Here is a 15,460-nt window from a genome sequence, read left to right as displayed (position 1 = left end):
TGTAGCTTGGTTCATCTGCCTCTGTATGATGATAGGCAGCCGGACTGTTTGTTTACTATCCAGTCGTTTCTGTCGTTTCCTAGTGTGATTGGCTCAAAGGGCCACCCATTAAAGGTCTGAACCAATAAGAGGCGTTTAAATCGCACTGTGCGTGTCTACAGCCCCCTCCCCCCCAGTTCCCGGATGTCTGTCGTGAAGAAGGTTGGCTCCGTTGACTCACGTTCACCAAACAAAACACAGACGGTAGGTTGACATGTCTGCAATTTAATGGTTTCTGTGGGGAACAAGTGCTGCAGCGGTGCAGCCCAGGCCCTCTAAAGACATCTAACTGTTTCTCAACATCTACACAGCTCAAGTAAGTCGTGTTTTAAAGCCATTTGCTGTCACGTCTGTCTCTAATCATATGTTCATTATTAACAGTCGGAAAAAAGACAACGCTGTGAGTTTTCTGTGGGTTGGCTGGCTAGGTTAGCAAGGAGCTAGTCGAACGTTAGCTAAATTAGTTCAAGCAAAGGGGGTTCAAGGGGTTGGTTAATAAAAAGTGATGGTAGCTGCCCTTGAATGGATTTCAGAATCAAAATCGAAATAAGATTTATTGCCAAGTAGCTAAGTAACACTTACAAGGAATTTGCCTTGGTGATTAGATACATAAACGTGTTAAGGAAATCAACAAAGCAAAATACTCCAACAGACGAGTACATAAATATATTTATATTACAATAAAGAATTTATACGAGACACGATAACCTAAGAAATATGTACAATATAACTGTTTTAGAATACGAAAATGTATGTTTTTTTTTAATCTTTTTTTTTTTATTGAGAAAGACACAAAATGTATGTGTAAATCATTTTAAAAACAAATATCAACCCTTGTAGAACGCGGTATGGTTTTGTGCAGGGTGGGAAAAAATGTTGAGGGAATGTGCAAAAGTTCAGCATATATAATATGTGCAAGTGCAATGGTCAGGTATATAGTTCAGGATGTTTGCTGATGTAACGTGTAGTGTCTGGGAAGGGGTGGCTAAAACAAGCCAGTCAACATAATGTGCAAAAAGACAATATAAGATGCCAAGACAAAAACTGCAAAGCCCATGCAAAACCCATAACCATACCATACATTAAACACAAATTATTATTATTTTCAACTCTGTATTTAAACATATCCTGGTCACTATTATTTAAAAAAAAAAAATGATGACAAAGAAAGGGAGAGAAATTCAGTCAACCAAATATCAATGTTGTTATCTGTCTCAAAAATGCAGTATAGTGGTGTAGACCCAGATAACGTTGATTAGGCACCTGTTGCAGACATCTGTGCATTTGACAGTATTCCATCAGTATGATAGAGGATAATAAGTTTTTGTTGGCAAATTCTGCAAAACCATCTTTATTCCTCAGAGTAATAATTGCTTGCTTTCACTTCATCTTGAGCTGACACCAGCCTCCCGTCATGATAGGTGGTAAAGGTAAATCAGTTCAGACTTTACATTTCAGAAATGCATGGACGGCACCAGAATCAACTCATAAAAAATAATCCAGTATGTTGTTAATAAAGCTCAAATTAGAGTTTTTTTTTTCAATAAAATAATGTCTCACTCATTTCTCACTTCACTTTTTATTTTTTTCACTAGCTTTACTGTGAAGTTACATCGCTGCAGCGAAAAAAAGCAATAACATGTAGTGTTTAAAAACTTTTACCTGGCAGCATATGGGGCATTTGCTTTGAATATGCAAATATAAATACAGAGAAAACAGCCGTCACTGTTGACAAAGACCTACATTACATGCAGGAGGATAATACAGCCACAGAGTCTGCTGACTGTCGTTAACTGAGCAGTCTCCTCCCTCTAATCTGTGTGCCTGTGAAACAACAATAGAGCATAGCGCTGACAAGAGGGAGCATTAGGTTTCCTTCACTTGTAAATGTACGTCTTAGTTGCATACTGTACTTTCATTTTGTTCCAGGGGTGGACACCATCTGGTGAGAAATGGCAGAGGGAGGTTTTGACCCTTGTGAGTGCATCTGCACCCATGAGTATGCTATGAGGCGCCTAATCAACCTGGTAAGTCATGGAACTGAGTAAGTGTGATTGATAAGTCAGACCTATAACAGAGGGGACAGGTCAAAATATTCCAAGTATGCAGTGGGAAGTAAAAATATCTCCTGCCAAAGTTGAGAGAACGGAGGCAAAGAGATTAATGTTATAAACAACTAGTAAGTAAATGAAAGTCTCAGCCAGAGAGAAGGAAATGAAAAGCTGCCGACTGAACATGAGCCAACATATCCTGGTTCCTGCTCAGTGTTTATCTTGAGAGCCTCTCAGTTCTGCCACACAGAGACGTTTCATTCTGTTGCATTGTGTGCTGTCACGTTTGCATTGTTCTTGTAAATATTCTCCGACTCTTCTTGATGGAAGGTGTGTTGAAAAAGATGAGGTCAAAATTATTGAGAGAAACTACTTTTAAAGAAAGAATAAAGCTTGTAATTATGTTGTCAGTTTCCCGGTGACCTCATTGGCTCTTTGTGCACAGGTGTAACTTGCATGGCGAGCTGCAGTTGGCTCAGAGCTTAAAACCACCCTCGGGGTTTGTGATTGTCGTGCAGCAGAAAAGGGTGTTGTCCAAAAAACTATAAGAATTTACACAGGTTAGCCATTTAGAACTGTACAGTATATTTTAGGAGACAGGCACCATCCACATATGAATATGTGCTGTTGGAAAACAGTAAACTGCAGTGGGTCATTTGTCTGTATGCCTAATGTAACAAGGAACTCTTAAAGTTTATGTTTTATTAGCGGAGTGTTAGCAGAGTGTTTAGACTTCCTGTATTTTCTCTCTTCCTAGATGAAAGAGAGCAGTGGACACGAGAGTAAATAAGTCATATTCTCTTTGTATTAAAGGGGCTGTACTCGAAATACTGGGGGGGGGGGGACAGCGGGCTGGGAATACCTCTACATGGCTCTCACAGACCATTTCCTCAATACGTGAAATAACTGTTTTTTCACAGCCACATGCACTAAAATGCATGCGAGGCCAGACAGACTATCAATATAAAGGACAGAGAAGTTCGGATTACAACACACACAGAGGGAGTGTGATTTCAATCTCTGCTCAGGACCCCATTACTCCACTATGTCTTTACATAAAAAATATACGTTTGCTGCTATATTAATGTTCTGAATGTTGAGTACATCCCCTTTTTAAATCTACTTTGTTCCTCCTGTAATTTCTCTTTCAGCTCAGGCAATCTCAGTCCTACTGCACAGACACAGACTGCCCTCAGGAATGTATGTATTTTTTCATCATTTCATGTGTTATATTATGTTCTCGAATCAGAAACATTAGTGTAGGTTACATGCGTAAAGTGCAAATATGCGTTTGTTTTCAGTGCCAGGTCCCAGTGGACCAGTCAGCGGAGGAGGTGACCTGACCCTCCCCATGGTTCTGATGGGATGGGCGGTGCTGGCTCTGCTCCTGTTCCTGTTGCGCCCATCCAGTCTCAGGGGTTCCCGTCCCACAGGCAAACCTACTGGACCCCACAATGTCAGTATTGATCACACTCAGCCTACACAACTTTTTTTTTTGTGGGCTTTTCCACCTTTAATGGACAGGACAGCTAGGTGAGAAAAGGGAGAGAGAGAGGGGGAAGACATGTAGGAAATCGTCACAGGTCGGACTCGAACCCTGGACCTCTGCGTCGAGGCATAAACCTCTATGTATATGTGCGCCTCTGCTCTACCGACTGAGCCAACCCGGCCACATAACAATGACATTTTGTAGGTGTAGGTTCAGTACTGCTCTGCCTTCGTTTACCATGACAATTTACCACAAAGTGGACAATGAATCACAACATAGAAGAAAGATACTGAATAAGACACAATTTGCCTTTGTGGTGATTTACTGAAATAAAATTTAGTCCCCATTAGATGAAAACCTTTCACTGTAACATGTCAATATCTCTTCCATAAAATGCCTATTGGTTCAAGTTAAACACCAGAAATTCTCTTTGTGTATTTTATACCAGAGGCAGGCTGCTACATTATTGTATCAACAGTTGTTGGTTTGTTTAATATAATTATAGTTTGGGAGCTCTGGTTTTGTAGGGCAGTGTGTATTTTTGAATTGGTTTCAATAATTTTTTTTTTTTTTCTGTGCTAGCCAAGACACAGCAAGCAACCGTCTAACCAAATGCAGAAGTCATTCATACTGTTGCTATGTTTGAGTTTTGAGTGTAAGATGAGATTTATTTTGTGAATATTTAGTTAACAGATGACCTTTTTAGGGTTACTGAAATAAGTCACATATTTCCATTAATTGTAGCTTCATAGTGTATTCTGTTCCTTGAGTTAACAAGGGAGCTATCTAACATGTTGTACCCTGCCTGTAATTCAGTAACAGTTAGGTTGGCGCTTGGGGAGTGTCAGTAAAAGTGGACGAAGTTACACAGTTGAAGCTGTCTCCGTGCGCTTACTCTTTCCACGTTCCGAAAGTACTTGTATGTAATAACGATGAGGTAATAGTTAGCGCAACAACAATAACTAGCGTTACATCAGGTAAATATTTGTTGAAAAAAAATTAGAAACCATAAACTAAATGTTTATGTGATGTGAACTGGAGCTGTATTTTAACAGGGACTCAGCTGTACACAACCAGATAAACATTTGATTATGTCTTGTTTGTCCACATTTTAAGCTCACCTATTATTATTGTGATTATTACTAATAATAATATCACGTTATTGGTTTCAGGATGTGGTTATTGATAACATCATCAACACTGTTTACTTTTTTTCTATGGTAAAGACTATATTTTTTCTTGTCTTGTTTTGCAGAGCGATGGAAGAGAGCCTCCAGCACCCCCTATTGACTAGCAGTGGAGAGTAGCAGCACTCACTCACCTGCTCTGACTGGAGCTGCACAATGAAGCTTGATTTATACTTCTGCGTAAAATCTACGCCGTTGCTACGTACGTAGGTACGTGAAGACACAAACCTACGCCGTAGCCTGACGTGCACCTCTCGAAAAATGTAACTACACGTCGCAGCGACGTACGTCGCTCGGCCGTGGCTTTGTAGCGTTGCATTTCCCCCTACTCATTTCCTGGTTCGCCTTCTCCATAAACAACATGAAATCAAGGAGAGGGTTAACTTTTCCTGCTACAGATTTCCCACCTTGGTCAGAAAGCACAGGGGAGACACTTTGTTTCTCTCACTATGACTCTAGAGTCAGTACTCGCTCAGAAGCTAATTGGCGTCACTCTCTCACTTCTCTCTCGTTCTACCACACACTCCCCACACACACACACACACACACACATGCCGGCTCGACGCACACACCAGCGCACAAGTATAAACATCAGGCCACTTACATAGGCTACGGCGAAAGATCTGCGTGGAGCCTACCCAGAACCATAAATCAAGCTTTAGACAGTGACTGTGACCAGGACAGCGCCATCTCCCCTTAATTCAAATATCTTTAGCTTTACTCCTATTTTAATGCCATTGTGTTTTGGGGTAGATCTGTCTATTATTCTTGTTTCTATAATTCAACTGCTGCTGGATTAATGAGCCCTAATTATGCTATTTCAAAGTTATAAAACATTTTTTTTTTATTTTAATTTTTACATAAACATTCAACATTTGGGCAAGTATTGGTTATTTTTGACAAAGATAAAGATTGAGGCAGGATATTTTACAGTGAAAAAATCAGAAACGTTTGTGGGAAATTTAATAACCATACATGGAAAGACATTTTTTCCACAAATACAAAACTTGAATGAAAGTTATAAAAAAATGTTGTTTCGTATATCTGCAGACATCCCATTTTGACTGATAATATTGGCCGACAAGATCAGCATGTTGATATAGCAGTACATGGTATTCACCAAGTCTTTAATGAGAAGGCGTGGCATTGTTGTGAAACCCCGATCTGAGCCCTGGTGCTGACTGGTCGGCAGTTACATGAACCCAAAATGAAGAAATGTGTCGCATGTGTTGGTGGAAAAAGGAGTATTAGTTATATTGTTGTTCGAGTTCTTGCTGAGTAATGATGAAGGGTGGCGGGTTCTTCGGACTCTCCGAAACATTCCTCTCTTTCCAAAGTTACAGCTCTAAACGGTGCCAGTAATGATGTCATACCACATCTTTTAATAACATATTTAAACCAGCAATGTAATTAATTAAATAAATTAGAATTACAATAACATGGCATATTGATTTTAATGCAGTGATTTCATCTTATGTTTACAGCCAGTCCTTTATATCGATTACATACTCCAGCAAATAGTCTGATTTGAACATGTCTGTCGTTTTAAGTAACTGTTGGTTACTGTAGTATAAGTGATTTAAGACCGCAGTGACAGACCTTATGGGTCTGTTTATCTGACAGTTAAATGCTCACGCTTCAAACTTGTATCCCATAGTTGAAATGAACTGAATTGCAAGCATACATATAGGGTGTATTACATGTGGTCATTGTAAAACAATATACTCAGCGCAAGCATTTAATCATATTGAAATGATTCAGTGTACTGTAATTGTTTTGTAGTTAAAAGATACAAATCTGAATGGTATACTCAATTTGTAGCAGATAATCATATTTTATTAGCACTTTTGTTGTGATATGTTGTTTCCTTATGAAGGTGTGTTTTACTGATTCAGCTGTCTAAATGAGGTGGAGGTGAGGGTCTGTTCTTTTCTTACTGAGAATCGCAGCAGTGTGTGAATAATGGGAGCAATCTAAAGTTTCTACTTCTGCAACTTCAAACCATTTTAAAGGAAAGGAGCAAGAAAGGGTGCGTTTTCAAACAGTGCCAAATGCGAATTTAAAGTTTTGGTCTCAATGCAAATTTAGAGAACAGCTTCTTGAGAAAGAACAGCTATAGTTGAGCTCATTTCTTTTTTTAATTTGAGATAAGAAGACAAGGAAATGATCTGCAGTGGAAGTTTTTGTCATGTCTCATTTCCGGGGTTTACACCAGAGGTGTAATTAGTAAACAGAAAAATAGAAACCTCTAATGCAGAACATTATAGTGGTGAATGCCTTTTGTTCCTTAACTATGTATGTAAATGTGGGTGGATATTTCAACAGCACCACAAACTACAGCCTCAAAGTTATAGAAGAGAATCTACCCTTTGATACAATCTCAAGAAAAATGGAACATTATAATAGGTGGTATTTTTTTATATGTACATCTATTGTTGGTTATTGGATAGCGGAACATGGTGGAGGGTTTACGTTTTTTTCAGTCAATGACCATATCTTTGTCGTGCCCCTGTCATGGCAACAAGGCTATTGAAGTGTATCTTGGCCTTGGATTATGTTCTAGGGTACTTATGATATCAGAAAATTACATGGTTATGTGTCTTTCTTGAACATGGTGTAAGAGTTCAGAACCTGGATATGATCTGTAACAACTTTGGGCTGAGTTCATCCCAACAGTCTTCAGTGGCTAGCTCTTAATTGCCATATCAGTGAATGTCCTCTAAATATTTCTTTCTAGACTTGCTTGGGGGATGGCAGGGAGGATATATAAGGAAGGAAACAGTTAAGTGAAACCATAGTTGTATATAAGTAAGGGGGAAGCCACGCTAGATTGTTGAGATGAACAAGTGAACTATCTGGTACCACAGGAGACCTTGATATGCACTATTTGTCTAAAAGAAAAAGGGCTTCAACTATGCACTTTTCCTATAACAAAACAAAAAAATAAAATAATTCAATCTTACTGCCTGGCTGTGTTTTGTTTTAAGCTTGTGCATTCCTGCATTCACTAAGGCATATATATTTTCTATATATTTTATATATATATATATATATATATATATATATATATCAAAAATGTGAGGCTTTGAAAATAAAGACTTTAAATGCAAAACTTGTGATGATCTTATGAAGCTTTGTTATGTGAAACTGCACTTGCCCAGCAACATTACAATTCTGTTTACATGTTATTTTTATTTATATAAACATTTTTATGAAGAATTTAAGATAATTTCCATGTAATGGTAACTTCCATGTAATGTGACTCATATGTAATACCAAAATGCAACACACAGGACACACCTCTTCATATCGGATTTTAGTTCTTCTATTTTTACAGTATATAAATAGTTTTATGGAAAATCCGTTAACTAATTTTCTATGTGAGCAAGCACCTCGATTGTAATACCAAAATGTAAAAATCATGAATTTTCCATTAAACAGAAGAACTAAAATCCCATATGAAGAAGCGTGTCCTGTGTGTTGTTTTGAGTAATCTTCTGAGCATGCGCAGTGGTGAAACGGAACCGTCCTCCACGTTTCCCAGGGTTACCATCAACAAGTCAGTTAGCCCACTGTAGCTAGCTAGCATTATGTCAGTGTGCCTTAAGGTTGTACCATTTATAACTAGCTGTATGGTATGTACTTAGTAAATGGTAATTTAGCTGTAATATAATCTATATATAATAACAATTAGCACAGGAGGCTTAGTAGCTAGCTACTTATTAATGTTACAGTGAACTTAGCTAGCGAACACTAGCTACCTAGTTAGCATGCTAATGTCAATGAAGGCGATTAGAGGAAACTGTTTATAGTTTTCAGAATGACAAATCAGCAGTTCAGTACGCTGGCTTACACGAAAAGCCCGAAAACATCGAGAAGAACAACATTTCAGGTAAAAGCTTTATTGTATGCAGTCTGGATGTCCTACCAAATGAGAGAATAGTGGATTAGTTAGTTAAACCGACAGCCGCACAGCCGTCTGAAGACGGTTATTAAGTGTCATGTTACTGTGCATATAACGCCATTTTAATTGTTTTTAACGTTGTGTTGTGTTATGTGTTATGTATATTGTATGTACCTTTACTTGGGAGAAGCCAAAGACAAATGTCCACTGAGGTGGACAATAAGTTCATCTTATCTAATCTAAAATGATGTCGTTGCAGGATGAACTTCAGGCTGCTGTTACCGCCAGGGCAAGCAAAACAAAAACAGATCAATACTCGTACTCTGATGACTTCAATGACGATGAAGATGGTAAGATGGTAGCGCATCCGAATATCTTGTTAAGACTGGGTTGTGCGCCAGATCCTCAAGATGTAGGTCTCTTTAGTGCCTTTGTTTGTAATTGTGGTTGATATCATCTTTATCTGTGTCTAATGATAGTTGGTGATAAGCCTTGTTTATTGCAGCAATGTATCCTTCCTCGCTCATCTTATATGAAGAAATAAAATGCATCATGCGCTCATAGTGCATTAAAACTAGTTAGCAAGAGAGCAGAGACGTTAAAACATGCAGCTAAAAGTAACGGATAAATGGTTGAAACGTCCAGGTTCTGCCACTTCAAGTGTAGTACAAATGTAACTTACTGAAAAAAAAGCACCAAGCCTAATATCGCCAATTCCAGGACCACTTTGTCCTGTGTATAATATATTGTAACAGTAGCATATTTTATATAATTGGCAGTGTTAAATAACATCAGGTTTTGCTTCAGTTTTAAATATATACATGGATGCTAAGATGCAGTTGAAAGCTCCAGAAAAGCTACTAAGTAGACCTAGAGTTTAGATTGTTAATGGAAAGTCCTATCTTGTCATTTACTTGTCATTTTCTTTCATATCACAGATTTTTTGAATGAACTCCTCAAATCAAGAAAAAAGAGGGCTGGTGCGTTTAAGGCTGGGAAGAGTAAATCCAAAATCAACGACTTTGAGATTTCAGACGATGAAGACAAACACGGTAGGACGAAGAGAGTTTCATTTCTGAAAACCCAAAGAATCGTCTCTCCATCGGGAGACACGACGGCATCAGAGTCACGTGAAACTGAGCCAACCGACTCTTCCACCGCTCAAAACAACAATTATAATGACTCGTTTTCCTCGCAGCACTCCACAAATGTCAGTGAAGATAACGTACGATTTAAAAGCAGTGATGTGGAGTCTACCGATCCTCAAATCACAAGAGAGAGCTCAAGTAAGTCTCTGTCATACCAAACATCAGATGACACTCTACTGGACATGCCATTGCCCTTATCGTCTGACAACAGTGTGATGGAAACTCCAGGTCCCGAAGAGAAGAGCAACTCTGTTCTGGAAGAAAGCTCCCAGACTCCCCAGTTATCAGCAACTGACCTCAAACACGTGTCCTCAGCAGGTCTGTTTACCTGCTCCATGTATAAGTCCCAAAGGGCACATGTTACTTTTGTCAGATTTTCCTGCACAGTTTTGAATTTATATTTCCACAAACTGTCATTATTCAGATACGGAGAGGGAGCCACCCAGGCCTAAACCGAGACAAAGGACTCTTGGATTGAGCCATCACGCTGCAGAGAAGATAGCTGAAGATGCTGAATCTCAGGATCTCAGCAGGCCCCAGACTTCCTCTGCATCCATTCCCCTCTCCACTGACATGTCCAGCAACATTGCTGTAAGGAGCTGTGGTCCACACGCAGGCATCATTGCTTGGTTGTTCAGTATTTTTGAGTTGAAACATCTAATTGTAGCATGTTTGTTATGTCGTTTCACGGAAGTGGACAGAAGGAGATCACGCAGTTTCATGCAGCCTCAGCAAATCCTCTTCAAGTAAGAGTGAGCAGTCACCGCTCTTCACCAAGTCCACAGTTGATTCTGTATCCAGAGGTAATCATTGGCTTCCTCAGAACCATAACCTTATTTTCTGTATTGTATTTTGAGCTCATGAATCTTCTTGATGTTTAATTTCTTGTTTTAGATGGCTTTATTTCCGATGACAGCAAAGAACAGGAGAGAAAGTACTCCACATCATTTGAAGAGTTTAATGTAAGTCATTTATTATCAGGTGTGACTGTGATAGTGTCATGTTAGATGTGCTCTGCCTTTTATTTGGATTATTCTTAGTTTTTTTTTTTAAATGTGTTCATTGTCTTCTTTCAGGCAGACTCAGTAGATCACTCACATCAACTCTCTCATGTCCATGAAAAATCCTTTGATACTAGGTTGGTAAACAAGCTGCAACAATAGATACTTCTAAAGCTTTGTGGATAGAACAGGGTAGTAACCTGACTGACCGTCATTTTGTTTAAATTAGGACATCAAGTTCTCACTCTAAGACCACTCAGAGATCTCAGAGTGTGTGCTCCGGGAAAGTGGAATCAAAGTATTTGGGATCTCTCAAACTTCTGGATCGTAAAGTCTCACTACAGGAGTCTCAGCCTCAAGCAGCGGATACACTCAGAGCTGCCATTTACCAGGTCAGTGTGATAATGAGCCCGTGTTAAGACTCCACATTGCTGAAGTTCTTCACAGTCTTCAGTTCTTCAATCTTCACAGTGTTTTTCCTGTTATGTGTTTTATAGTGAAGGACAATATGCAACCAGTGCAGTTCTCCTCAGCACTATCTAGAGGAGCTCCACTGTATGCTCAGACTCAGACACTGATATTGATTTGTTTGCAGTTATATAAGATGTATAGAATATACTTATCATAAGTGGAGTGTGATTTATTTCACCCTATTAAACACTCCATTGGTAATTTCTATGTTACAACATTATCCTCAGATTTTATTACATTATTATCAGGAGGTAAAGAGGAATGGATCCTAAAAAGCCAATTTGGGCTTGAAAACGTTGTACTTTTCCTAATACTAACACATTTTATGAAAGTGTTTTGCCAGTCCTCGGGAGGCAGATATCTGAGTATTTTTCTCTCCTCAGCACCTGGACAACAAAGATGTACATGTGTTTTGTACACAGATTTTTTAACATGTCAGTAGAGGGCTTTTTTCTACAGTGCATTATCTGTCAACTAAAATCCCTGCCCACTTACATGTACTCCTAACAGGAATGGCTTCAAAAGAAAAAGGAAAAGTTAAAAGAGAACATGCAACGAAAGAAGAAAGAGGAAATCTTGAAAGAAAAAAAGAAAATGGTGAATAATCAGTTTTGTAAAATTGCTGTTATACAACACTATAAAAGACACCCACTGGTTATTTTAACATATATGCACGCTGCTTGCTATCTTTCCAAAAACAAACAGGATGAAGTGGCTAAAAAGGAAGATGCTGTTGCATCATACCAGGCTTGGAAAGAAAAGAAAGCAGAGAGTCTCAAAGCAAAAGCCAAAGAAAAGCAAGATATGATCACAAAAGAGCAAAGAGCGATCGAAGAGAAAGAAGAAAAAAAGCAATCTGCTAAACAGGTAAATTGTTTGATATATTGTGCGTTATTCTTATTCTAAACTATAATAATCTGCCGGAAGATGTAAAATGAATGAGTAATGTTATAAACATTGCAGGTGTTTGAAAAATGGAAACTCGAGCATGATCAGCTACTCAAAGAAAAGTTCAGAAAACAAAGAGAAGCTGAAAGTAAGCTTCAGTTTAGAAAACAAAAACAGGAGGAAGAAAAAAAGAGAGACCGCAAATCTGCTATTTCTGAGTGGTGAGTGTAAATTTGACTTTTTAACAGAAACAAACACTGGCTTTAACAGTAGAGCCAATACAAACAGTTTAGAGGCACATTTTCTGAATGCCTGCTGTTCTACCCAGAAAACAAACAAATGTCACACATTACTGTCATTTAGTGGCTAGAATGGCTAGATTGCCTACATTGTTTGTAGCATTGTCCTACTGTACATTTTTGCTACACATTTTATTGGGGTCTGAAAGTAAGTATTTAAACCTTTACAAAATAAAAGTAGTGCATTTCAAATAGCTGCATGGGGCGAATAGCAGTCTGTATCTGGGTGTGAAAATGATCAACCACTAGATGGCAGCCAAAGCTTGATGTTTAGCCACATTCCATCACCTGTATCTTTATCATCTAAACTATTGTTACTTTTTTTTTTGTGCTAAAAATGTTTAAGGCGTGAAAAGAAGAAAGGTGTCCTCCATGAAAAATTCACAAAGGAGCAAGAAAAAATACAAAATAAAGCAGAGGAGGAACGTTACATGAAAGAAGAGAGAGATAAAATGGCTCTAGAGATGTATGAAAACTGGTTGGTAAGTAGAACTACTTGTGGTGCCAGTGATAAACGGGCATCAAAGGTGGTGGCTCTTTTATTTGTTTTTCAAAAAAATGGTCTCACTCAGTCTTGGGGGGTATTTCTTCCATAATGCTGACAGTTTTCTGAGATCTGCCAGTCCTCAAAGAAGTGTTTATATCAAAGGCATCAGAATCCGTTTTATTGACCAAGTGTGCTTTTGCATACAGGGAATTTGACTCTACGCTTCTAGTACTTCCATATACCTTACATATATATGTATAATTTAAAAACAGAAAAAGAGGGCAATTACATAACAATAATAAATAGAATACTGGAGGTAAGTATGTATGCATCTGATCTCCTTTGTGTAAGTGAGTGTGAGTTTCTGGCCTGCTTGTACAGGGCAACTCCTCTTCTATAGGCATTCTGCTTGGCCTGCCGAAGTTGTCTGGCTGTGAACCATGGCTTGTTATTATTGTATGTGCATAATGTCTTGGTAGGCACACACATCTCTTCACAAAAGCTAATGTAAGATGTCACAGTGTCAAGTCAGTTGCAGCCTCAAAACACTCCAATCGGTGCATTCAAAACATGCTTTGCGTCACTGGTCCAATACTTCACTGTTGTTGTTTTTAAGATTATTTTTTGGGCATTTTAGGCCTTTACTTTTATAGGACAGATGAAGACATTAAAGGGGAGAGAGAGGGGGAATGACATACAGCAAAGGGCCCGCAGGTCAGAGTCGAACCCGCGGCCGCTGCGTTGAGGAGTAAACCTCTATATATGGGCGTGTGCTCTATCAGGTGAGCTACCCAGGCGCCCCGTTTCTCCTCTGTTTTAACTACAGGTTTTCCAGATTTTAGTTTCTGCCTGTAGGTTGGAATAAGACAAACCAGGCAGTGATCTGAGTGCCCCAAAGCTGCCAGGAAAACAGAGAAATATGCATCTTTACAGACGTGTAGCAGTGTGGTGGGACAGGTGATATGCTGTCTATATTACAGAAGGCATGTTGAAGGGTTAATATTTCTGAATATTGATCCAACAGGTACGGAAAGATCTGGAACAGAAGAGACGAAGAGAAGAAAGACGAATACAAGCAATACTCCACGACAGTCCACCTCCTCCGTGGAGCCCTCCGAATAAAACTATACCATTTCGAAAATGACATGTAACATACCACCCTTAAAATATCTGTGGGTTCTATGTTACATCTTAAGTTGTACGTTTTGTACTGTATGTTGTGTTTTAAACATATTTAGATGGCAGCTGTTAAATTATATATTTTTTATCAGGTTTTGTAGTAGCCAGCAGCTCTAGTGCAAGTTTATATTTTTATGTTTTTTATGAAATATTGCAGTAAGATTAGAAAGTTAGAAAACGTTTGTGTTCCTGTGACATGGTAACATGTCAATATCAGAGGAAACTTGCAATAACAAACCCTTTTTTATAAATGTGGTGGTCTGATATTACCACATCTGAATGTAAAGCAGCAATAAGAAAACATATTAATGTAAAGGTCTATTATAATTGGTCTGCTGATTCCTGTACTGTTTATTGTTCAACTGCTGTTGAATTCCTCGTAGTTTATTTTTGTCTTTACATTACAAGAGGCTCCAAATCATCACACAGTCTTAGAAACTGATCTGTTTAACACTGAGAACTTTTTTTGTTAAATATGATTTCAGTAGTAGATTTGTTTGTTTTTATTTTAAGGTTTTTATTTATTTTCATTGCATTTGTTTCATCATCCAAAACATTTACTTTAGAATAAAAAACAACACAATAAACTAATGAGAGCAACACTTTGACACTTATGAAGCTTTCTCGACATCATCTTCCTGTAAAAATGTGAGGATGGAGATCCCTCTTGACTTTTAAAATGATTATCATACTACATGACCAAAAGTATGCAGATACCTGAACATTACAGCCCTATGTTATTAATATGGGCATTTGGCACTATTTTAATAATCATTTGTCATTTTTCATGCAAAAAATTGTCATGGTTCCAGTTTCACAAATGTGAGGATTTGCTGCTTTTCCATTTAGTCATTGTAATAATTGTATTATCTTCAAATAATTTTAATAATAATATAATAATTTATATTCCAATCAATCATCAATAAATAGATTAATCGATAAAATAATCACCAGATTAATCCATAATGAAAATAATCATTAGTTGCAGTCCTGTAAAAAAGTTTTTTTTTTAAAAATAGCTCCACCTCAACCAACTTTAACAGTAAAATCCTATTTTACATGAATGCATGAGTAATAGTAATCGAATGATATTATAAATAACAGTCAGTCACAGAGGCCATTTTTCGGCATTTAGTACTTTTACTTGTAATACTTTGTGTACATTTTTCTGACTATAGTAATACTTTTTCAAATGCAGGACTTTTACTTAAGTATCTGAATACTTTCTCTACCAGCGTTAAAATGGTTTGCGTTATACAGAAAAGTGTTGCTTATGTTTTATATTAATGGGAGAGGAACCTGAATCATGTTGTACTT

General features: G+C 38.0%; 2 protein-coding genes across 5 annotated transcripts; both read left to right on the top strand.

The window, feature by feature from the left end:
- The first annotated feature begins 154 nt into the window (after positions 1-154).
- smim14 (small integral membrane protein 14) lies at positions 155-7,728 on the top strand. Of its 3 annotated transcripts, XR_004896990.1 has the most exons (6): positions 192-355; positions 1,969-2,066; positions 3,242-3,290; positions 3,392-3,546; positions 4,835-4,927; positions 5,429-7,728. XR_004896990.1 is itself a non-coding variant. In XM_031286043.2 (5 exons), exons 2-5 carry the CDS (start codon positions 1,992-1,994, stop codon positions 4,871-4,873), a joined length of 318 nt encoding a protein of 105 aa, XP_031141903.1. In that variant the 5' UTR covers positions 155-243; positions 1,969-1,991; the 3' UTR covers positions 4,874-5,030. The 3 variants fall into 3 exon arrangements, 2 of the variants coding, with proteins under 2 accessions (XP_031141903.1, XP_031141902.1); XM_031286043.2 differs by lacking the exon at positions 5,429-7,728 and having other exon boundaries at positions 155-243; positions 4,835-5,030; XM_031286042.2 differs by lacking the exon at positions 5,429-7,728 and having other exon boundaries at positions 4,835-5,029.
- Positions 7,729-8,286: 558 nt separating this feature from the next.
- map9 (microtubule-associated protein 9) lies at positions 8,287-14,915 on the top strand. 2 transcript variants are annotated; one of them, XR_004896988.1, is made up of 14 exons: positions 8,287-8,658; positions 8,930-9,020; positions 9,609-10,136; positions 10,243-10,409; positions 10,513-10,621; positions 10,713-10,780; positions 10,895-10,956; positions 11,049-11,211; positions 11,801-11,887; positions 11,996-12,157; positions 12,254-12,399; positions 12,824-12,959; positions 13,989-14,611; positions 14,657-14,915. XR_004896988.1 is itself a non-coding variant. In XM_031286031.2 (13 exons), exons 1-13 carry the CDS (start codon positions 8,587-8,589, stop codon positions 14,106-14,108), a joined length of 1,911 nt encoding a protein of 636 aa, XP_031141891.1. In that variant the 5' UTR covers positions 8,287-8,586; the 3' UTR covers positions 14,109-14,912. The 2 variants fall into 2 exon arrangements, 1 of the variants encoding a protein (XP_031141891.1); XM_031286031.2 differs by having other exon boundaries at positions 13,989-14,912.
- The last annotated feature ends 545 nt before the right edge of the window (positions 14,916-15,460 follow it).

This window comes from Sander lucioperca, chromosome 4 (genome assembly GCF_008315115.2).
Source record: "Sander lucioperca isolate FBNREF2018 chromosome 4, SLUC_FBN_1.2, whole genome shotgun sequence".
NCBI classification, from domain to species: Eukaryota; Metazoa; Chordata; class Actinopteri; order Perciformes; family Percidae; genus Sander; species Sander lucioperca.
The sequence above is the reverse complement of the archived record's forward strand: the minus strand, read 5'-3'. Positions and strand labels throughout refer to the sequence as shown.